The following is a 22606-nucleotide window of genomic DNA, read 5'->3' as shown; positions in this document are numbered from 1 at the left end:
AACAGTATTTCACTTCATAAACGCTAGCTTTGGCAAACTTGATTACTAAATCATTTCAACTTTTATTTACTCATCATTGAGCAAGAGTACAATTTCCTTTTCTAGATGTACAACAGTATACCACGTAAGCGTAATATCATGTAAGTGTGCATATCTTTCCAATAACAGGACCAGTCACATAATAACAAGCATTAATTCTATTTCTACAAAGAGGCATATTTGTTTAATTTTAAAATGTACTTGTTTGACTTCTAAATTATTCCTTGCATATGAAAAGCCATAAATACTTGATTTCATATAATTATTTTCTTCTAACCTTTACTGACATCTTCTAACCAGTGCATCAAATAACAATTATTCCCTGATCTCAATCAGTAATATACACAGAGAAAATTCAATCTCTAATCACAAATTTATAAATACAGGATGAAAATTTAACATGAAAATAAATACAGGATGAAAATTTAACATGAAGCTTTTTAAAACTATAAGGTCAGTTAAATATACCATAAATTTAAAATGTGCACCAAGGCAAGGAGGGAATACCACAATGATGGCCATATAAAGAGAATGCCTTCTTTTTTTTTTTTTTCATATCACATTTGAAAGCAATGTGTGGTTAATTAGGCCAAAGGTATGCATTTTTTTGATGTGTGCATTTCTGAAACACACTACTACTTCCCTTTAAAATCACATTCCCTAGCACATCCCATCATATACACAGATTTGATGATTTCTTTCCAAACTCAAATACAATTTTTCTCTTTTCTTTGATTGAAAAGATGGCAAACTTCCCATTGAAAGAGTTATTTTGGCAACATTAAAGGGCAGAACAATTTTAAAATTATATTTATACCAGAAGTCTGTTTGGTTACTTTGAAAAAGAAACCCATACATGAAGCGCCTTGGAGGCTCTAGCTATTCTAACATGTTTCCAAGAACCTGCCCATTTGAAGCAGCATTTCCTGGTCTTTGCTATTTAGCATCCACACACACAATTCACATAAATTCATTTTTGACTACTTCTGCTATGATGTTAGATATGTGGGCTGTGCAGGAAGACTGTGGAGTCAACAGACTTGCAAACAATTGAAGTATTCCACTTCCTTGTATTTTTTCACTTGTTTCCATATCGTTTTGAGCCAGGGCTTGAAGTAGATAATCCAAGCATACTTCTATCCTCAGTCCTGTCAACAGTTATCCTTTGCTTCTTTAAGGTATCACTAAGATTGTCTGCCATGTTCCTCCCAGAGAGAGGGGAACCGGCTCTGGTGAGGTCAACAGCATGGCTCTGTGCCTTCTCTCTACCTCCATCTATCCCGCAGCCAGTGACGGACCCCAAAAGATGATATTTTAATCAAAAAGAATACTACTTAATGATTAAAAACAGTGTTGTAAAAAAGTATCTACTGAGAGGTTCACATTATATTGTTAAACAAAGACAAAAACAAAACAAAATGAAAAAAAAAATCAATGGAGGGCATAGTCACTGTTTTCTAAAAGAATGATAGGTACACACAAATCTAACAGAAAAAGCTGAAAACTCCAAAGTAGCAATGAACAACACTCAAAGTGACAAGTCACAGAGTGATAGCCTTTCCGAACAGGAAGACCTATTGTTTTTCAGGACATGGTCATACAAACACGCACAGAAAAAACAAAAACCTTAAACAGAAATAAAGACTCTGAAATCATAAAAATCCACTACTATGACACCCAGTAGCATATTTTATTTTTAATAATATTATTTACATAAATCCTACTATGTTTTCAAGTGTGCACCACTACCTACATCTTCATAGAATTGAACACAAAAGCTTTTAATCTACATCTACATATAATTGAACACAAAAGCTTTTAATATTATAATAATAGGTACCTTTAAAAATATGCTTTGTTTATAAAAAAAAAAAAAGGGAAAAACTTTGTTCTTACTTTATCTGGAATTCTTGACTTGGTAAATTTGTGACGAATCCAATCTGTACAAACAAGAGACTCCACGCCTTTTGTCACAGTCTAAAATATGATATAAAGCATTAATTTTTTTTTAGAAGTGTCTAGTACATATAGCCATACCCACCAATCTTTAGGTGACAAAAGTCTATTCTAATGTAACTTATAATTGTTAAAGGTTTATTTTAGCTCCCTAGCTGAAATTAAACATCCTATCCAACCACTAACATATAAAGCTAAAAGCACATAAATGTACACTTCAAGACCATGGGTTGGTAACCTTTTTCTGTAAAGGACCAGATAGTAATTATTTCCAGCTCTGGAGCTGTATAGTCTCCACTGCCAAGTTGCTGCCAAGAATTGAGTCTACCATCATAGGGTGAAAGCAGGGGTGGGACAGGAAACACTTCTAATCTTGGTTATGCCAGTACCAGCTGTGAGAAGACATGAGATACTTATTTTCTCAAAGGGTCAGTTTCCTCAGCTCCAAAATGGAAATAATCCTGAGCTCTCGGGATTAATCTGAGGTTAAGATAATGCATGTTAGAGCACCTGACGTTACTGTCCTCCACTCCCAGTAGCGGGTCTATATCTAGGCTCTGGTCCTTATGAGGACACCAGGCTGCACTACCGCATGTTTTAAAAGAAAGATGAGAAGGAAATATATGAAAATACTAACACTAATGGTCCCTTAGAGTTTCTCTTCTTTCTGCTTTTCTGTATTTTTCTTTCTTTTTTTTTGAGACAGTCTTATTCTGTCACCCTGGATAGAGTGCCGTGGCATCAGCCTAGCTCCCAGCAACCTCAAAATATTGGGCTTGAGCCACCGTCTTGCCTCAGCCTCCCAAGTAGCTGGGACTGCAGATGCCCACCACCACGCCTAGCTAATTTTTTTTTTTTTTAGTAGCAATGGGGTGTTGCTCTTACTCAGGCTGGTTTCAAACTCCTGAACTCAAGCAATCAGCCCACCTCAGCCTCTCAGAGTGCTAGAATTACAGCATGAGCCACTGTGCCCAGCCTATATTTTTCTAACTTTCTATGATTAAAAATATACTCCTTTCATAATTAAAGGGGAAAAAAAAACCCTCAAAGTTTAAAAAGATTAAGGCAGATCAAAGGGAACTGATAGTAGCCATTTTTTACTGGCAAGTTCTCCAAGTAAAGGTCTTTTTGAATACAAATCTTTAGGGAATAAAACAGCAGATAAATCATAAGTAAATAAAATTAACTCCCAACATTAAACAATTAACATATTAAAATAGTAATCTGTAAAATAATTTAATTGCCTATAAGAGTATGGTTTTGTAATTAGAAAAACATTCATGAGGAGTAGATAGAAAAAGAATAATTCTTGAAAAGAAACACTTACCTGTAGTCTGCCTAATGGCCTCTGAACTACTGTACACAAAATCCCTGCCATAGTGTGCTGATTATTCTCTTTAGAGGCTGCGGGAAGTAGAAAATAGACCCGTCAACCAAATGTATCTTGAATATGAACAGGTCCACCTTCTCTAGTATTAAAAAACTAAGCAGCAAGTTAAATTATGTGGTCTGAAACCCAAAAGAAAACTTGAACTTTTGCTTATTTGTATTTTTAAACTATTCTTAATGTACATGCATTGCTTATATAACCTAAAAAGGTTATGCTTATTTAGTTAGACAAAGAACTATCATAGGCCATAATGCTGACTTATACCAAGAGCAGAAATATTAGGCTCATGAACTAAATGCATATCTTACACACGTTACTTAATTTGTGTTTCAATTTTTCCCCCAGAAAAGAAAGAAAATAATACCTATATTGTAAATGAGTTATTCTAAAGTTATAAAGCACCTAAAACAACACCTGGCACACATGAAACCCTCAATAAATGGTAAATTTTACTATTGTGAAATTGTGATTATTACAGAGCTAATACGAATACTCTAACACACGAAAATAGGGTATGAGCTGTATTTTGTTGTCCACCAGATTCTAGCTCACTCAGACTCTCTAAGTCTTTCCTGTGAGGTGGACAAAGCATAGAGTTGTGGGCATCAATGTAAGATGTCACCTGAAAAGGAGCAGAACTCAGAAATTCCTCAGCAACTAAGCCAACCCAATGCTCAATTGTTTTACCATACTTTCTCCTCCCAAATTAAGCTTTATATACCAATCCTACTCATTTAAACCCACACTTTTTTTTTTTTAATTTCGTTTGTTCATTCTTGTTCATTCTTCGTTTGAAGTACTATTTTTTGTTGTTGTTGTTCATTTTCTTTCTTCTCTTTTTAGATGTTCTTTCTTTGGCGATGCTCTGTCCCCTTGCCTCCCCAGTAGCTGGGATTACAGACACCCACCACAACGTCCGGCTGTTTTTGATGTTAGTAGAGACGGGGTCTTACTCTGGCTCACTGCTGTTCATACAGGTCTTGAACCTCTGAGCTCAGGCAATCCACCCGCCTCGGCCTCCCACAGCATTGGGACTACAGGTGTGAGCCACCACGCCCGGCCTAAACTCACACTTTTAAAAATCTTTGCCTTATAACTTAGATTTCAACAAAGCCTTCTTAATTGGCTTCCACTGCAGAGATTACTTGTTGTGTTCAGTGAGCAATGGCCATAGATTTGGCTTCCATTTCAATTCTTCTAACATCTTTTTTCCTTATGAGTAGTAAGTCATCTTATTAAATCCTGTATCAGATAATGTTACTCTGTTCAAAATCTTCCAAAGAGCCAGGTTTCTCATTGCTGGAGCAGGATATACACAAGCAAGAGGCAAAGGCTAGAATGATCCATGTATACCAGATTAGAGTTCGAACATATTTAGCTTAATATAGATACCGAGATACAATGTGTATATATACATGGCTTAGCCATTGGCTAAGATGATATAAAAGCAATTGCACCTAGTAGCAATGAACACACCCAGCACCCAGATCTTGGTTTCTTTCTTTCTTTTTTTTTGGAGACAGAGTCTCACTTTGTCACCCTTAGTAGAGTGCCGTGGTGTCATAGCTCAGAGCAACCTCCAACTTTGGACTCAAGTGATTCTCTTGCCTTAGCCTCCCAAGTAACTGGGACTACAGGCATCCACCACAACGCCTGGCTATTTTTAGAGATGAGGTCTTGCTCTGGCTCAGGCTGGTCTCAAATCTGTGAGCTCTGGCAATCCACTCGCCTCAGCCCCCCAGAGTGCTAGGACTACAGGTGTGAGCCACCGTGCCCCAGATCTTCGTTTCTAATAAGCATTCTCTAATGAAAAGAACAGGGGCTTCTTGGAGAAATTGCTGATTATGTCTGCAGCATCTTTTAGTGCTGAAAAGGCTACAAAATAATGGGAGTATTTCAAAGGGACACAGGAGCCAATTGAAAGAGCTCCCACAATGGCCAAAGGTGGAACAATTTGAGTAAGAAAATATATAATGAAGTATTGGTTTATAACCCAAAGAATAAATAACCACAAATCCATACTGACATATGTGAATAAATTGAGAGAGAAGAAATAATAAATATTCCATACAGAAGGATTCAAAATAATTTATGTAGATATTGTCTCCTTAAGAAGGTGGAACTGCTGGGTATGGTGGCTTGCACCAGTAATCCCAGGTATTTGGGAAGCTGAGGGGAGAGGACAGCTTGACGCCAGGAGTTCAAGACCAGCCTGAGCAATATAGCAAGGCTATCTCTAAAAAAATTAATAAATAATAAATGAAAAAGAAAGTGGCTGGGTGTGGTGGCGCACACCTGTAATCCTAACACTCTGGAAGGCAGAGTGTTATTTAAGACCAGCCTGAGCAAGAGCAGGGCCCTATCTCTAATATTAAAAATAGAAAAATTAGTGGGCATTCTGGTGTGCACCTGTAATCCCAGTTACTCGGGAGGCTGAGACAAGAGGATGCTTGAATTCAAGAGTTTAATGTTGCTGTGAGCTAGGCTGACACTTGGGCATTGTAACCCTGAGCAACAGACTCTGTCTCAAAAAAAACAATAAAACAAAAAAGAATGTGAAGCAAAACTACTAATCCCTTAAGTATGGGCTATGCTTGATGACTTGCTCCCAAAGTATACACTTTAGAAAAAGGGAAAAATAATTTTACATTAGAGAAACTTGGCAAATACTACCTCAGCCAGGTGACCAAGGTTAATTAAAACCAAAAGTCAAATTGACAGCATGTACCCTCAATATGATGGAATGAGACTGGCGCTTCACCTGTATGGTCTTCCACCCCAAACCCCCATCCCACTCCAAGAGAAAAACATCAGACAAACTGCAATTGAGAGATACTGCACAATATACTTGACCAGTACTTCCTCAGATACCTAACTGCCTCAAAACTGTCGACTGCCTAAAATAAGGAAAGGCTGAGGAACTGTCGTCACAGTCAGGAGGAGCCTGCCTAAGGGGAACATGACCATTAAATTTACTGTGGCCTCATGGATTGGAAAATTAGGCAAAAACTAAGGAAATGTGAATAAAGGGCTTTAATTAACAATTCATCAATATTAGTTCATCAGTTGTAACAAATGTACCATATTTATATGATGTTGAACGGGGGGAACCTGGGGGTAGCATATATAGCAATTCTGTGCTATCTTCACAACTTTTCTGGAAATCTTGAATTATTAAAAAATAAAGTTCATTTATGAAAAGAACTGAAAACCTCCAATGCCTTTCCATTTCAATCATAGTGAAAGGCAAAGTCCTTAAACCCTCACCTCCAGGACTCCATCTCCAATTATATTGTCTTGATCAATCACTAGACAAGATGTTCCCCCTTGCTAGCCAAGCACGCCCTTTGACAGGCTGTTTCCTCTCCCAGAATACTCCTGATAGTCACACGACTAATTCCCTTACCTTTTTCAATTTTTGGCTCAAATCTCATCTCAATGAGGTCTACCCTGATCATGTTATTTAACATTTTCATCCACAATATAATTGTCAGTACTCCCAATGCCTCTTACTCTACTTGATTGTCTTTCCATACACATACTTCCCAACATAAGTTCTCTGCTGGGTTTGTTGTTTAGTGTCTATCTCTACTCAGTGGCATATCAGTTCCATAGGAAAGAATTTGTAAATTCTTTAAGAATTAAGAATTCTTGGGCAGTGCCTGTGGCTCAAAGGAGTAGGGTGCTGGCCCCATATGCTGGAGGTGGCGGGTTCAAACCCAGCTCCAGCCAAAAACTGCAAAAAAAAAAAAAAAAAGAATTAAGAATTCTTAAATTCGGCTTGGAGCCCATAGCTCAGTGGCTAGGGTGCCAACCACATACACCGAGGCTGGTGGGTTCGCATCCAGCCCAGGCCTGCCAAACAACGACAGCTATAACCAAAAAATAGCCAGGCATTGTGGCGGATGCCTGTAGTCCCAGCTACTTGGGAGGCTGAGTCAAGAGAATCACTTATGCCCAAGAGTTCAAGGTTGCTGGGAGCTGTGAAGCCACGGTACTCTACCAAAGGTGACATAGTAAGACTCTCAGAAAAAGAAAAAAAAAAAAGAATTCTTAAATTCACAGTCATACCTCAAATATCTACATACAGCAATATGTGCCTCACAGTAGGACCCAAAATATTTTTTGCTGAGTGAATGAAGTTTAATTTATAGACTTCAAGAAGGTGTGACAGGTGAAAGTTATGTTTTTAGAGAGAAAGTCTAACTATGTTTCCCAGGCATGCCACTGGCATTCAACTCCTGGTCTCAAGCAATACTCCTACCTCAGTCTCTGGACTACAGGGAGCACTAATGTTTCCAACTCAAAAGTTTTAATAAAGTAGAAGTTATTCTTAGAACCAAGCACAGTAGCTCACGCATGTAATTCGGGCACTTTGGGAGGCTGAGATGCATGAATGGCTTGACCTCAGGAGTTTCAGACAAGTCTGTGCAAGAGTGAGATCCTGTCTCTTATTAGCAGGGCGTTTCGGTGAGCGCCTGTAGTCCCAGCTACCATGAAGACTGAGGCAGGATTACTTGAGCCCAAGAGGTTGAAGTTGCTGTGAGCTATGATGACACTATGGCATTCAACCCCAGAGTGAGAGTGAGACTCTGTCTCCAAAAATAAACAAATATACAAAATAAAAGGTTTTCTTAATAGTTAAGTACATAACTCTTGGATCTTCAAACAATTATACTGACTCCTACCATACGAAAGCTTTTCTCCTGCACAGCTGCAAAAATAGGAAAATAGCAGGTTTGATCCCATTTTTCTTTAAAAAAAAGTCTGTGAATGTTTATGTATACAAAGAAAAACTCTGGAAGGATGTATATCAGAAAAACGTTAACATACCTCTGGAGAGTAAGTACGCTTCCAGGACAAGAGTTTTCCTCTTCGCCCACACCCTCAAGTCTGATAGGTTTCTTGTGTCAACGTGTATGTATCCAACGGTTCTTTTAAAAAGCTTTTTCCCCCAAGAGACAATGTATCTAATTTAAAAAGAGGCGAAAACACTACTAAAAATGCAGACCACAGTATATCCCTTGCAATAAAGTGAGATTTCTGAAGGCCAAAAATTGAGTCTCTTTTCTCAACTCCTAGTGCCTAAGAAGTAGTAGGCAGCCCTCACAACTGCCTCCTCGCAAAAAAGGCAGAACAAGCGGCTTTGAGTGAGTGGCGACCAAAACATGATTGCAAAATTAGTTTTCAGTAAATTGGCAAATATTTCAGATGCCAACTCCAGGCGGTTTGCATTCTAACATGTAGCAATTTTAAAATTCGGCAAATTGGTGTCGGCATTTAAAAAAATTAAGTAACACTGATCCCCAATGGGAATCCTAAATTATGAACAACTCAGAAGCACAGAACATGCTAAAATAAACTAGAATTTCCTTTTCCCAAGCCGTCCAGTCTCGGCAGCTCCTAGAGCTCCCAAGAGTCGCGGCTCACAAGTCGCGCAGTCCTGGATCCTTACACTTGGGAAACAGGCTCCGGCCAGCTAATGGCTTTTCGGAACCAGTAAGATGGGAGACAGACCCAATTAGGTCGCTTTCAACTTGCCAATTTAGAACCAAATAGGTAAAATCAATCAGCATCTGCAGTGGGTTCCCAGATACGCACCCCTGGCTTAAAGTCCAATACTTTCAGCCACTCAGACTCCACTCACCAGCGCCCGCCAGACGCTCAACGTGAACTTTCCACCGAGGGGAAGTGCAAGAACCAAGTGCGACATTCAAAGTCTGCCGTCTCAGTGGTCGCGACCTACGAATTTTGGTTCCGGCGAAGCTTCTTCCACTCAAGGCGGCGGTAGAATGACAGCGCAGGCGCGCGGCTGTCACGGTGACCACTTCCCGGCAGCGCCGGAAACCTGCCCAACTTCAGCTTGGTTTCGGGAAGGAATTCCCGGAATTATGGCGAAGTCCGGCCTGGGGCAGGATCCCGAGAGCGCTAATGCAGTCACTATGCTACAGCGGGCGGTGAAACTAGATTCCGAGTACAAGTATCCGCAGGCTCTGGTATGTTACCAAGAAGGGATCGATCTGCTCCTGCAAGTTATGAAAGGTGAGCAACGAGCCTTTTACCCGAGAAGCTGGTACCCACGATGTCTGGGATGGAGAGAGTTAAAAACGATTCTTCCACACGGCGAAGAAGCAGTCACATACAGAATATGCGATAGATCATTAATAGATTCTTGTCATCAAGAAAAGGGGTGTGTGCGCACACTGTGCTAGATTTAAAGAGACTTAGGAGACATAACCAAATGTATATAACCCTCGATAGGACTGAGTTAAAAGGAACTATATATAAAAGGCATTTTTGTATCAATTCGGAAAGAGTGAATATGGATTGGTTACATTAGACTTACTTATTTTGTTAGGCAATGTGATTTTTTTTCTAAAACTGTCTTTACTTTTTAGAAATGCAGGCTAAAGTGTTTTGGAAAAAAGATGCCATGATGTCTGTAATTTAATTTTACTTACGAAAACAAAAACGGTTGAAGTAAATTTGGCAAACATGCCAACAATTTTTAAAATCTGGGTGATGTATAATAAAGGTGGTAGTATACCATTATTCTTACATTCCTGTTTAAATGTTTTCATTAAAAAGTTAACAAAAATAAAATCATGTAGCAGTAGAAGAAAAAGGCTTTTGATTAAGTGTATTTATCGAAATTCGGTGTGAAAATCTGTAAGATTGTGTTTGGGGACAGTGCGACTTTCCTTTTAGGTAGTTAGTTATTCGATGTTCAGAAGTAATTAGATTTCTTAATGCCCAATATAACCCTTGGCTCATAGAAGACACCCAATAATTATGTACTAAATTGGTAAGACCAGCCTCTGCTCCCCAACCCCTGGAACTCTAGCCGGGCCTAACGTCACACCCTTTGTGCTTTCTAGTTTAAACTTAATATCATTTGTTATAGAAGCTTTGAGGCAGCAGAGGGCGCCTTTCAAGGTTTGGTGCTTTCTTCAGATCTATGAACTCCACCTTGGGCAGGGCCTATTTGATGGTAACAGTGATGATGATGATGATGATGATGATGATGGCAGCAATAAGCTTAGATATCCTTTATGAGTGCTGTGTAGGAGGCATTGTGCACAGCACCTTAAAAGCATGATCTTGTTTTATCCTTACAATTTTCCTATGAAGTAGGAGTTGATGATAATTTCATTACAGCATAGAAAAGTAGTTAGCTTTCAAATTCTGCTGCTAGGAAATGATAGACCCAGAGTTGGAGCCCAAGGCCTCAATGACTCTACTATACTGCACCCCCAAAGGGAGATAGTGTATACTGTTTGTCAGGTGGACCAAGTCCTGTCTGCTCTAGTAATTTAAACCAAGAGAATCACAGGAGTTGGGCTCTAGCATGTTTCACTGAGCCTGTAGACCTTAAAGAGACAGTGACATGACAGAAACAAGTCCCCAAATGCAAATAACAGTACTATAGGAAGTAAGTGCCAGGAGAGAGACACACAAAAGGACAAGTGTAATGAGGGCTTAAACAGTTAAAGACCATTTGGGAGCAGAAAAGGAGAAGTGGTATTTGATATGGGCTTTGGAGGAAAAAGAATTTCAAGAGTCAGAAATTAGGCTAAGGGTACTCCAATTATGTCTGTGCTGTTTTACCAAATAAGTGGTTCAGTTTGGTTAAGTGTATATCTGAAGAGGAAGAATGACAAGAGTAAAGGTAGATAGGGCTTGGATCACACTGCAGATGGTTTTGACTACAAGGAGATTTTAACTCATTCCATGGGCAAGGAAAACCATTTAGGTTTTTACAAAGTAGTAACATAGAGTTGGATTTCATGGCTTGCCTCTCTTAGGAATATGCTCTTCTCTCAAATATTTGCATGGCATACTCCCCCTCCTCCTTCAGGTCTTTACATAATACCAACTTTGTGCTGAGGCCTTCTCTGAGCTCCAGTGTAAAATTGTAGCCACATCCCAGGACTCCCTGTATTCTTTGCTTTACTTTATTTAATAGCACTTATTGCAATCTAATGTCCATGTCTTACCAGTTCATTTTATTGTTGTCTTTACTCCTACTTGAATAATAGGAGAGGATTATGTCTGATTTATTAATTACTATATCCCAGTGCTTAGGAAAAAGTCTGGCATGTAGTTAGTTCTCAATAAATATTTCTTGAATAAATGACCAAATGTGGCAAAGGTGTAAGATATGCACCTGTAGAGATGGAAATCAAGGAGACCAATTAAGGAGCTCCTGCAGGAATTAAGACAAGAGTTAAGTATACCCATTATGGGAAACAATACGGAGGGTCATCAAAAATTAAAAATGGGGCTCGGCACTTGTGGCTCAAGCAGCTAAGGTGCCAGCCACATACACCTGAGCTGGCGGGTTCGAATCCAGCTGCCCAGCCTGCCAAACAACAATGATGGCTGCAACCAAAAAATAGCTGGGCGTCGTGGCAGGCACCTATGGTCCCAGCTACTTGGGAGGCTAATGTAAGAGAATCGCTTGAGCCCAGGAGTTGGAGGTTGCTCTGAGCTGCAATGCCACGGCACTGTACCCAGAGTGACAGCTTGAGGCTCTGTCTCAAAAAAAAAAAAAAAATTTAAAAATGGAACTAACATATGATCCAACAATTCCCACTATGGGCATATATATACAAAGGAAATGAAATCAATATGCTGAAGAGGTATCTGCACTCCCATGTTTATTGCAGCACTGTTCACAATAGCTACAATATGGAACCAGCCTAGGTGTTCAACAGCATATGAATGGATAAAGAAAATGTGGTATGTATACACAATGGAATTCTATTTGACTGTAACAAAGAGCGAAATCCTGTCATTTGTGACAGCATGAATGAACCTAGAGGAAATTATGTTAAATGAAATAAGCCAGAACACATAAAGACAATTACTATATTATCTCACTCAGATGTAGAACCTAAAAACAGAAAGCAGAATAGTGGTTACCAGAGGCTGGGAAGGGTAGGGGAGAGGTTGTCAATAGGTATGTAGTCACGGACAGGAGGAATAAGTTCTTATGTCCAATTGCACCATAGGAGACTGTAGTTAATCATGCATTACATATTTCAAGATAGCTACCCCTTTTCCTGAAAATAAGACATCCTCCGAAAATAAGACCTACTCACAGGAAAGATAAGATGTCCCCTGAAAATAAGACCTAGCGCATCTTTGGGAGCACACCTTAAAATAAGACACTGTCTTATTTTTGGGGAAACAGGGTAGAAGGAAGGATTTTGAATGCTCTCATCTCTCATCACAAAGATATGATAAATATTTGAAGTCATCACAAAGATATGATAAATATTTGAAGTGACAGATATGCTAATTACCCTGATTTGATCACTATACAGTGTATGCATGTATGCAAACATCACATTGTACCTCATTAATATGTACGATTATTATTGTTAATTGAAATTAAATAAACTTAAAAAGATGAGAGGTGATAAGTACCTGAATGAACCAGGGAGATGATACCAATATTGGGATAAGAGAGACGTTGAATTTACTGTTATTGGCATATGACTAGATATGAGAGTGAAGTTCCAGTGGGATTTAAAGGTGGTTGTAAGTTCATAAACCTGGAAAACTGTGGCATGATGAAGGCTGGCTCTGCTCAAACACTGCCAGTTGATCAAGGATGGTGACTAAGAAACAAATGCTACATAATTTAAAACATAGCAAAGTAGCAATTGAAAACATAGCAAGATTGAGAAAAGGTTGGGTTTTGTTTGTTTGTTCGTTTGTTTAGACAGAGTAGAGTGCCATGGCATCACAACTCATGGCAACCTCCAACTCCTGGGCTTAAGCTATTCTCTTGCCTCAGCCTCCCAGGTAGCTGGGACTACAGGCGCCTGCCACAACCCCAGCTATTTTTGGTTGTAGTTGTCATTGTAGTTTGTTGGGCCTGGACTGGATTCGAACCCGCCAGCTCTGATGTATGTGGCTAGCACCTTAGCCGCTTGAGCTACAGGCACGGAGCTGAAAGGTTGTTTTTTGGTTTTGTTTTAGCAGGAAAAGAATGGGGAAAATGAAGCATATTTGTAGGCAGTAGCAAAGTACCAGTAGAATTTACGAAAAGAGATACTAGATAACGTGTGGTTCTAAAGGAAGTCCAGAATGGAGTTATATGGAAAAGAGTGTGGAAAGAAATATGTAGAGGATAATGATGTTGATAACTAACATTTATTATTTCTTACGTGCCAGGCTCCTCTGTAACTAATCTTCTTGACAATGCTCTAAGGTACTGCTGCAGTTTTCATGTTACAGTTGAGGGTATAAAGAGATTGAATAACTGGTTAAGGTTATACAACCAAAAGTGGAAAAGCAGGTGTTGAACTAAAACAGTCTGACTCCAGACACTTTGCTATTAACCAGTATTCATACTACCTCTTTGTAAAGAGACCAGAAATACTTAGTCCTGAGAAAAGAGACAGGACAATTCAAGATTTTTGTGTTTAGAGGAACATGTATTAATCTAGTAGAAAAGTGTGAGTTCTCATATCACTTTAGGGGGAGCAAATAAGGTTCCTCACAAGAGATTTATGGATATATTAGGATTTTCTTATGCTGTGGTCTTATAGGCATGAAAAAAGTTGAGGTCTAAATGCTGATAATCTTGGCAGTAAAAGGATTGGAAAGGGAAAACTTTGAGAAATTATGTTGATGTCAATAAAATGTTGGAAGCAACCTAAATACTTATAGGTAGGAGAGTAGTTGAATAAACTGTGGTATAGGCACACAATGAAGTACTATACTGCTGTAAAAAAGGAGGAGGAAAATCTTTATGAACTGATATGGGGTGACTTCCAGATATATTGTTAAGTGAAGGATATCAATATATAGTATACTATTGTTCACATAAAAAGATATAAGAAAATATTCATTTGTTCAGAAGAAATGTTGGAAGGATAAAACTTGTAATTAATAAGATTAATTACTTAAAGTAAGGGGTAGAAAGGGGAGGGAAATGGGAACGGGGTAGCAGGCTGAGGAGTGAGTGGCAACTCTGAATTATTTAATTATAATACATAAGGAGGGGGAAAAATAGGTAACTTACATATCTTTGGAATATATCATTTTGATGGTATTCTGTAAGGTTAAGACAAAATGGATAGTATACAAACATTGTATTCTAATTGGTAAGTTTATGTCTTGTACAGGTATGGGTTAGGAATTCTGAAAGTATTTAATGTGTATACTGGGATAAACAAGTAATTATATTGTGGGTAACAAATCAAGTTATAAATAAGGAAAGGGGGAAGGCTAGAATAAACCCTTTGGAACCAAAGATTTCAACATGAATTCATGGTTTTTAACATAGATAGATAGAAACAGAAATAAATCTAAATGTATGTGTATTAGTAAACCTACATACACTTCCTGGCTGTGACTGAGAGGGCTTAGAAGTAGCAATGAGCACACCTGCACCCAGAATTTGGTTTCTCAAAACCATTGTTCAGTGAAAGGCTCTTTGGACAAATGGTGAATCCAGGGCTGGGGCAGGAAATATAGAAGATGAGTTTAAAACATATCGTATCAAAAAGTAAGTATCCAAAAATGATGGGGGCATGTGGAAAGGACATAGGAATCAGCATGAAGGAGGTATCAAAGCCAAAGCTAAAACATTTGAGCGGGAAAATCGTAGTATTGGAATAAAATAAATATCTGTGAGTCCACACTGATATAAATAAATAAAGACAGAATGATGGAAATAGAAAACCATTTTGCAGACATAGTAATAATTGTTGTAGGCAAGGACCATTAATGGATGCTAAAATTAGTGAAGAAAGGTGAGAAATAGGATACTCTCCACAAGATACTTCTTATTATAATTACGAAGGCGAAAATAGTGATTTTACAGTGGACAAATCTGTGAACCAAACCACGTGGTCCAAGTTAATGTCTTAGTATTAAGACACATCAGTGCATGTACCCACTGAGAAAGGCCTGTTACTTCTCCGATTTTCTTGCCATAAATGCATCTTCTCAGTCTAATCATGAAGAAGCACCACGCATCCCAAAATGAGAGACATTCTGCAAAATAACAGACCCTGTGTATAGTACGGTACACTGTATACTATACTGTAGTACTAAGGACCTAGCACAGATTGGAGAGGACAAACGCAGTGTGGAATCCTGGATCAGAAAGCAAACTTTCATTAGTGGGAAAATTGGTGAAATTCAAATAAGGTTTTAGGTAAGTTCATAGTATTCTATCGATGTTCATTTTCTAGCTCTGATAATTGTACTGTGGTTTTGTGATATGTTAACATGAGGGGAATCTGGGTAAGGAGAGCTGTCTACCATTTTTGCAGTTTTTCTGTAAATATCAAATTAGTTTAAAATAACAAGGTTTTTTTAAATGAGAAATTAAAATGTAATTATTATGAAAAATATAAGCAATGTTGGAAGGAAAGAAAGGAGGGAGGAAGCAGAAATGATTTGGTGACTGGTTATGGTGGATGGAGCATTGGGAGTAAGACTACTGATTATATTTAATCAGAAATGACTTATAATTTGGGGTAGCTGGAACAATGACCATTTACTGTAATGGGGAGATCTGGAAGAGAAGCTGGTTTTGTGGAAGATAAATAGATATCCTTTTCTATCTTTTAATTACACTAAAATTCCAGCTTGTGAGTATTTAGGACAAAAGAGTGCCCAGACTCAAGTTTGACATGAAATTAAGTCGCCTTTCTCACCCCACCAGATTTGGTGTTTGTTGGTAAGACACAATATCAGAGTTCCCACTCCTAAACAAAGCTGCTTACAATGCTTAGTGTAAAAATGAAGGTCCTGTATGAACAAGCCAAATTTGAGCCCCTCATGTATATATCTTAGGACGGAGGCAAACCTTGCTAACGGACAGGAAATGTGTGGAAAACTTGGAAAAAATGCCAGAACTAAATAGAAAAACTGTTTTGAAACTTGAGAATGTATTTTTTAATTTATAGGCACTAAAGATGGTACTAAGAAGTCTAATCTCAGAGATAAAATTTCCAGCTACATGGAGAGAGCAGAAAACATAAAGAAATACTTGGCTCAAGAAAAAGAAGGTAACGAGGCTGTTTTAGAATGTGTCCATAAGCTACCACGACACAGTCTGTTCCAGTGCTTCTGGCTCTGGAGCTGTGTGTGATCTGGGCCATTTATGTTGGGAACTACAGAACTTTACATGCTGTTTTTAAAGAATTTACAGATCTCCATGAAGCTTAAGTGTGGACCCCTGTTTAAGAATTACAATAGAGGAATTAGGCCTGGTGCGGTGGCTCAAGCCTGTAATCCTAGCACTCTGGGAGGCTGAGGTCAGTAGTTTGAGATTAGCCTAAGCAAGAGTGAGACTCCATCTCTAAAACTAGCAGGGCACTGTGGTGGGTGCCAGTAGTCCCAGCTACTTGGGAGGGTGAAGCAAGAGGATCACCTAAGCCCAAGAGTTTGAGGTTGTTATGATGCCATGACACTCTACCAAGGGTGACAAAGTGAGATTCTGTCTCAAAGAAAATTACGATAGAGGAATACTGAATGTAAATCTTGAATTTCTTTTGTATTTCCCTTTATAAAATGATCAAAATTATAAAAGTAGCTAAAGAAACTTCATGAGACTGCTCTCAGATTTTCTTGTGAATCAAAATATTTCAAGAGTTAAGTATTCCTAATGATTAGAGGTGAGGTAGGTATCGTTCCCTATTTATTATTAGTTCCCTGTTCATAAGCATCTGGTTTAAAACATCTATATAAAAGGTCATTGTCACCCTTAGCTGAATTGCAGACTGCTGCTGCTTTCTATAGCCAGATATACTATTGCTTTCAAAAACCAATGCTCCCAGGCTCCAGGTGTTCCTTTCTTTCTGTCGCTACTACAACCCTCCCTCTACTTCTTCTATTAACAGTACTCAGTACCAATCCATACCCTGGAGACGCCTCTGAGGTCTTCTGTTGAGTGGAAATAAAATTGTTTCCTTCAACCCAAGCTGAAATCTAGAACAAAATTTGACTCCAGAAAATTGATAGAATATAGTACAATAGATTTGTGGCTTGAATACATGTAGTTAAATTGGGTTAGAAACTGATACACAGCTGCTAATGTTATCTCTGTGGAAACACAGGGTGTCCATAAAGTTTGTGTTCAATTTACAATGTACAACTATTTTAAATTGCACATTAATTTTATGGATACCCTGTATTTGGAACAGAATCTGAGCTACTGATTCTTAAAGTGCAACATCTTAAAAATTAGTAAGTATCATTAGGGGTCATGTTTCTTAAAAATCTTAAAGAAGGGTGGCGCTTATGGCTCAGTGAGTAGGGCACCAGCCCCATATACTCAGGGTGTGGGGTTCGAACCCAGCCCTGGCCAAACTGCAACAAAAAAAATAGCTGGGCATTGTGGCAGGAGGCTGAGGCAAGAGAATCGCCCAGGCCCAAGAGCTGGAGGTTGCTGTGAGCTGTGATGCCACAGCACTCTACCAAGGGCGACAAAGTGACATTCTGTTTCTAAAAAAAAAAAAAACCTTAAAGGACTCTGATAATTTATTCAGTAATTGTTCATTATGAATTAACAAAAACAATGTAACTGTCCTACTGATCCTGTGACATCCCTGTGTTTGGATTGGGTTATTAAGAAGTACTATAAATTTTTGCTTAAAACTCTACAAGTACCAAGAAAATTTTCAAAATTCCATATAATACTGCATTTATTTATTTATTTTTTCTTTTTTGAGACAGTCTCACTCCATCACCCTGGGTAGAGTGCTGTAGCATCATAGCTCACAGCAACCTCAAACTTTTGGGCTCAAGCCTCAGCCTCCCAAGTAGCTGGGACTATCGGTGCCCAGCTAGTATTTTTATTTTTAGTAGAGAACAGGTCTCTGCATTTATGTTTTATACTCACTTAAGCTACTAAATTGTAAGACACAAAAAGATAAGTCTAAGGAGAAGGATCAGCTAGTGACTGATTTATAGCTTGTGGTTCTACCCCTGGTGAAAGGAAGTTATTTGATACCATCATACATACAGCCGTCCCTTGAATAAACTGATTGGTGTATAGGATCCAACTTAAGAACCTATTCCAGGAAATCTCTGGGCTTTCCCCTCTGCCTAGCCTCTGTGATGGCAGAAATCACTTATGGAGTGGTTTGCCTTATTTACCTTTGTATGTATAGCATTTTGCAGTGCGTATGGTGTATAGTAGGCATTCAGTAAGTATTTACTGAGTGAATATGTTCAAAAATTTATATCTGATTCTGATTAATCAGTATACATGAAATATAAATGTATAAAAAGTGGTCACTGGTTTTATTACTGAAGCATGTGTTTTGTAGATGGAAAATATCACAAGCAAATTAAAATAGAAGAGAATGCAACAGGTTTCAGTTATGAGTCACTTTTTCAAGAATACCTTAATGAGACAGTTACAGAAGTTTGGATAGACGATCCTTATATTAGACAAATTCATCAGGTATGTGAAATGTACTAAATACAATGAAATACTATTTTAAATGTACTAGTTAATAATAATACTACATCCTAATGTCTTTCAGCTGCATAACTTTCTTCGATTTTGTGAGATACTTATTAAGAGATCATCTAAAGTAAAAATCATTCACCTTCTCACCTCTCTGGATAAAGTAGGTATCTGAAAGCTCCTACTCCTTTTTCACTTACGAGCTTTATTCAGATACAAGATGTAGGTCAATCGTGGAAAACCTGGAGGTAATGCTTCAGTTAGATTTATTTCTCTACACACTAACTTATTACCTAATAATAGGCATTGCACATTGGTTTTAGGATATTAACCTTGTATTTGGCCATTTTGTTAAATGCTATTGTAGTTTAGCTCAAACAGTTTGTCAGTTTAATCTCTTCAATGTTCTACAAAGCAATCACACTATGTGCACTATTTACAATTTTGTCCCTATCCATTATTATATCTGGGAGATAGTAGCATGATATATAATACTGGGCATCTGTATCTTGATTTTGTTAATAAGAATGCTTCTAAGTAAATATGACTTCTAGGATTAATTTGAGAAGATGGCAGTCCCACTTGGATGACTAAACATCATTACTAAAATATGTATAAACAGAGAGGGCAGAGTTGTGTTGTGTTCACATTAGACAAAAAAAAAACACAGTGATTTTGATAAAAATGTCTCTTAAACTATTTCATGTCCTTTTTGGTTGCTTCTTTGAGATGATAAAGTTTGAAACTAGTATAGAACATTTTCATTTTAATTCACCTATGGTATATATTGTATAGGTTAGAAATATTTAAAATATTAATAACAGAGGCAGCAAATTATATTTTTGCTATTAATAGGGCAATGGGAAAGAACAGCAAATTAGGGGCCTGGAAGAAATAAAAGAGTCACTCAAGAATCATGAAGTGCTGTTGGAAATAGAATATTCTCCCTCAATACATGACCGAGAAATTAGGTAAGTGTATAATAATAATTTTTGTACAGCTGATATATACTTTTAAAATTTCCCAGTGGCTCCCATAGCTCAGTGGGTAGGGTGGGTTCGAACCCGGCCCGGGCCAGCTAAAACAACAATAACAACTGCAACAATTAAAAAAAAAAAAAAAAAAAATAGCAGGTGCCCAGGCAAGAGAATCACTTAAGCCCAAGTGTTTTGAGGTTGCTGTGAGCTGTGACGCTGTGGCACCCTACCCAGGGTGAAAGCTTGAGACTCTGTCTCAAAAAACAAAAATTTCCCTCAATAAGTTGTATATAAGTAAATAATATTACATTTAAATATTTAAAATTCAAGTAAGACTCAATTTTAATAATGTTTCATTTTTGAGAAGAAAAAAAGCTTACTTTGTCCTGTGTGTGAAAACTTAATATTTTTTTCTTCCTTTTTTTTTTTTTTTTGAGACAGCATCTCACCCTGGATAGAATGTTGTAGCATCTTAGCTCACAGCAACCTCAAACTCTTGGGCTCAAGCAATCCTCTTGCCTCAGCCTCTTGAGTAGCTGGGACTACAGGTGCCTGCTGCGAGACCTGCCACATCTCTTTTTTTTTTTTTTTTTTTTTGAGTCAGAGCCTCAAGCTGTTGCCCTGGGTAGAGTGCCATGGTGTCACAGCCTCACAGCCTCACAGCAACCTCTAACTCCTGGATTTAGGCGATTCTTTTGCCTCAGCCTCCCAAGTAGCTGGCACTACAGGCGCTCACCACAAGGCCCGGCTATTTTTTGGTTGTAGTTGTTGTTTGGCAGGTCGGGGCTGGATTCAAACCCGCCAGCTCTGGTGTACCTCTTGAGCTACAGGTACTGAGCCAGACACATCTCTTTTTAGTCGAGACAGAGTCTAACTGGTGCTCAGACTGGTCTCAAACTCCTGAACTCAAACATTCTACCCACCTCAGCCTCCCAGAGTGCTAGGATTACAGGCATGAGCCATCACACCCGCCTAGGTATTTCTTACAGAATAAAATTTACATGTTTTGTGTCATGTAGGAAGGGTGGGTACTTTTCTGTCTACTCAACTGTACATTTGGTGTTATGATATTGGGATAATTTTTAGTGAAATTAATATTTACTTAATGTGGTTTTATTTCTTATGGGTTATTAAATATCCTAGTAGGCATGATAATATTTTGAGTCTATAAGTATATGTAGTTATTTTAGTAATGTCTTCCCTTTGTTTTTAGCACAGCGGTTTTCGTATGTTTATAGTAATGAGTCCCCTCGGTTTTAATGAAAACTTAAGCACAACCTAAATATGCAAAATAGGTGAGGTCAGGGTCTAGGGCTCTTCTGCTCATATTCCCCATCTCTGTAGGGCAATCCTGAAACACTCTCTGTCTCCCTGAATATACTTTGCAACCACTTCTTAGCAGAACAGGAAAGTTTTATCAACAAGCTGAAGTTCACGAGTAAATTTTAATTGTTAAACTTTTGGCTAATTGAATGAACTCATTGTTTCTATTTGTTTGTTTCATTATAGACACAGCCCATGGTTAACCCTTTAACCCCATTTTTGATTCACCTCATGCCACTGGAGGAAGTAGTTTTCTTTGTTGGGGGATATTTTGCTGACACTTAATACCCTACAGTTTTAATAACTGACATAAATGTTTTAAAAATAAATATTAAATAAATATAAATATAATATTACATTTAATATTTTAAATAAAATATTAAAATAAATATATAAATAAATATAAACCTAATTTCAATAGGTTCGACAATGGATGGATAATTAAGATTGGAAGAGGACTTGATTATTTTAAGAGAACACAGGTAGGTCATAATTTTATGAGTAAAAGTATTATGCTGTTTTTGTATCATTTTTAATAATACTCTTTTCTTCTTTTCTTAGGGTCGTTTTTCCCTTGGATATTTTGATTTTGATTTACGACCATGTCATGAAACAACAGTGGACATTTTTCATAATAGACACACAAAAAAAATTTGATGGGTAATAGCCTAATTATATTATATATTTCTACACTGAGTGATTATTAGATTTTTTACTATGTTGAACAGATCATTTTTATAATTTTTATAATACATGAATTTCACAATAAACTTTTACATTTCTACTAATTTATGGATCCATTGTTCACTTGTGGAAAAATCCTAAATATTTATATAAATATGAATATATTACTCAGATTTACACTGTTGCAAGTCATATAGGTAATTTAAACATTTTATCAGCTTTTCTTTTATTTGGCTTTTGGAGCATAAGTAAACAATTAATGAGCCTCTATTTTTTTTTTTTTTTCTTCTTCTCCAGACACAGTCTCACTATGTTGCCTTCAGTTGAGTGCTGTGGCGTCAGAGCTCATAGCAACCTCAAACTCTTTGGGCTTAAGCGATTCTCCTGCTTCAGCCTCCCAAGTAGCTGGGACTACAGGCACCCGCCACTACGCTGGGTTATTTTTTGGCTGTAGTTGTCATTGCAGTTTGGTAGGCCTGGTTGGGATCTAACACACCAGCTCCGGTGTATGTGGCTGGCGCCTGAGCCGCTTGAGCCTCTCTTATGAAGATGAGTTGAATCTTAACTTCGCCCTTGGGTGTTTTAAGTCTAGGAAGGAAAATCATCATGGAACAGCATTCTCTTAACAGACAGATTGGCTTGCGGGTGTAATAACCAGGAAAAAAATACAATGCTAATTTTGTTAACAATTAAGATAATTGTCTTTGGCAGACATTTAACCAACATTCAGTTGTCTAATATTATCTAACTCCATAAAGGCAAATTAAGCCATTTAGTTTTGCAGATGCATTT

General features: G+C 37.9%; 2 protein-coding genes across 5 annotated transcripts in view; one reads left to right on the top strand and one right to left on the bottom strand.

Annotated features, from left to right (window-relative positions):
- MRPL30 (mitochondrial ribosomal protein L30) overlaps positions 1-22606 on the bottom strand; it is a 68470-nt gene that overhangs the window by 18489 nt on the left and 27375 nt on the right. For 2 of the 4 annotated variants that reach the window (XR_008379548.1, XM_053588372.1), the window contains exons 1-3: positions 9033-9155; positions 3323-3399; positions 1936-2016 (exon numbers count right to left, since the gene is read on the bottom strand). Coding sequence is in view for 1 of the 4 variants with exons in the window: in XM_053588372.1 (XP_053444347.1) it covers positions 1936-2016; positions 3323-3373 (132 nt within the window). In the remaining 3 variants the exon portion in view is untranslated. Of the gene's footprint in view, positions 1-1935; positions 2017-3322; positions 3400-8986; positions 9156-22606 lie in introns of those variants that run through there. The other 2 variants (XR_008379549.1, XR_008379550.1) reach the window with 2 other exon arrangements.
- MITD1 (microtubule interacting and trafficking domain containing 1) lies at positions 9207-21918 on the top strand. Its single transcript, XM_053588369.1, has 7 exons — positions 9207-9427; positions 16321-16422; positions 18688-18824; positions 18907-18993; positions 19686-19801; positions 21552-21612; positions 21692-21918. Exons 1-7 carry the CDS (start codon positions 9277-9279, stop codon positions 21785-21787), a joined length of 750 nt encoding a protein of 249 aa, XP_053444344.1. The 5' UTR covers positions 9207-9276; the 3' UTR covers positions 21788-21918.

The sequence above is a fragment of the Nycticebus coucang genome, chromosome 4, assembly GCF_027406575.1.
Source record: "Nycticebus coucang isolate mNycCou1 chromosome 4, mNycCou1.pri, whole genome shotgun sequence".
NCBI lineage: Eukaryota > Metazoa > Chordata > Mammalia > Primates > Lorisidae > Nycticebus > Nycticebus coucang.
This window is presented reverse-complemented; position numbering and strand designations above follow the sequence as displayed.

Coding starts and splice junctions, on each gene's coding strand:
- MITD1 (XM_053588369.1), top strand. CDS start 9,277: ATGGCGAAGTCCGGCCTGGGGCAGGATCCCGAGAGCGCTAATGCAGTC. Junction 16,423..18,687: donor CTTGGCTCAAGAAAAAGAAG/GTAACGAGGCTG, acceptor TGTGTTTTGTAG/ATGGAAAATATCACAAGCAA. Junction 18,994..19,685: donor TTCTCACCTCTCTGGATAAA/GTAGGTATCTGA, acceptor TGCTATTAATAG/GGCAATGGGAAAGAACAGCA.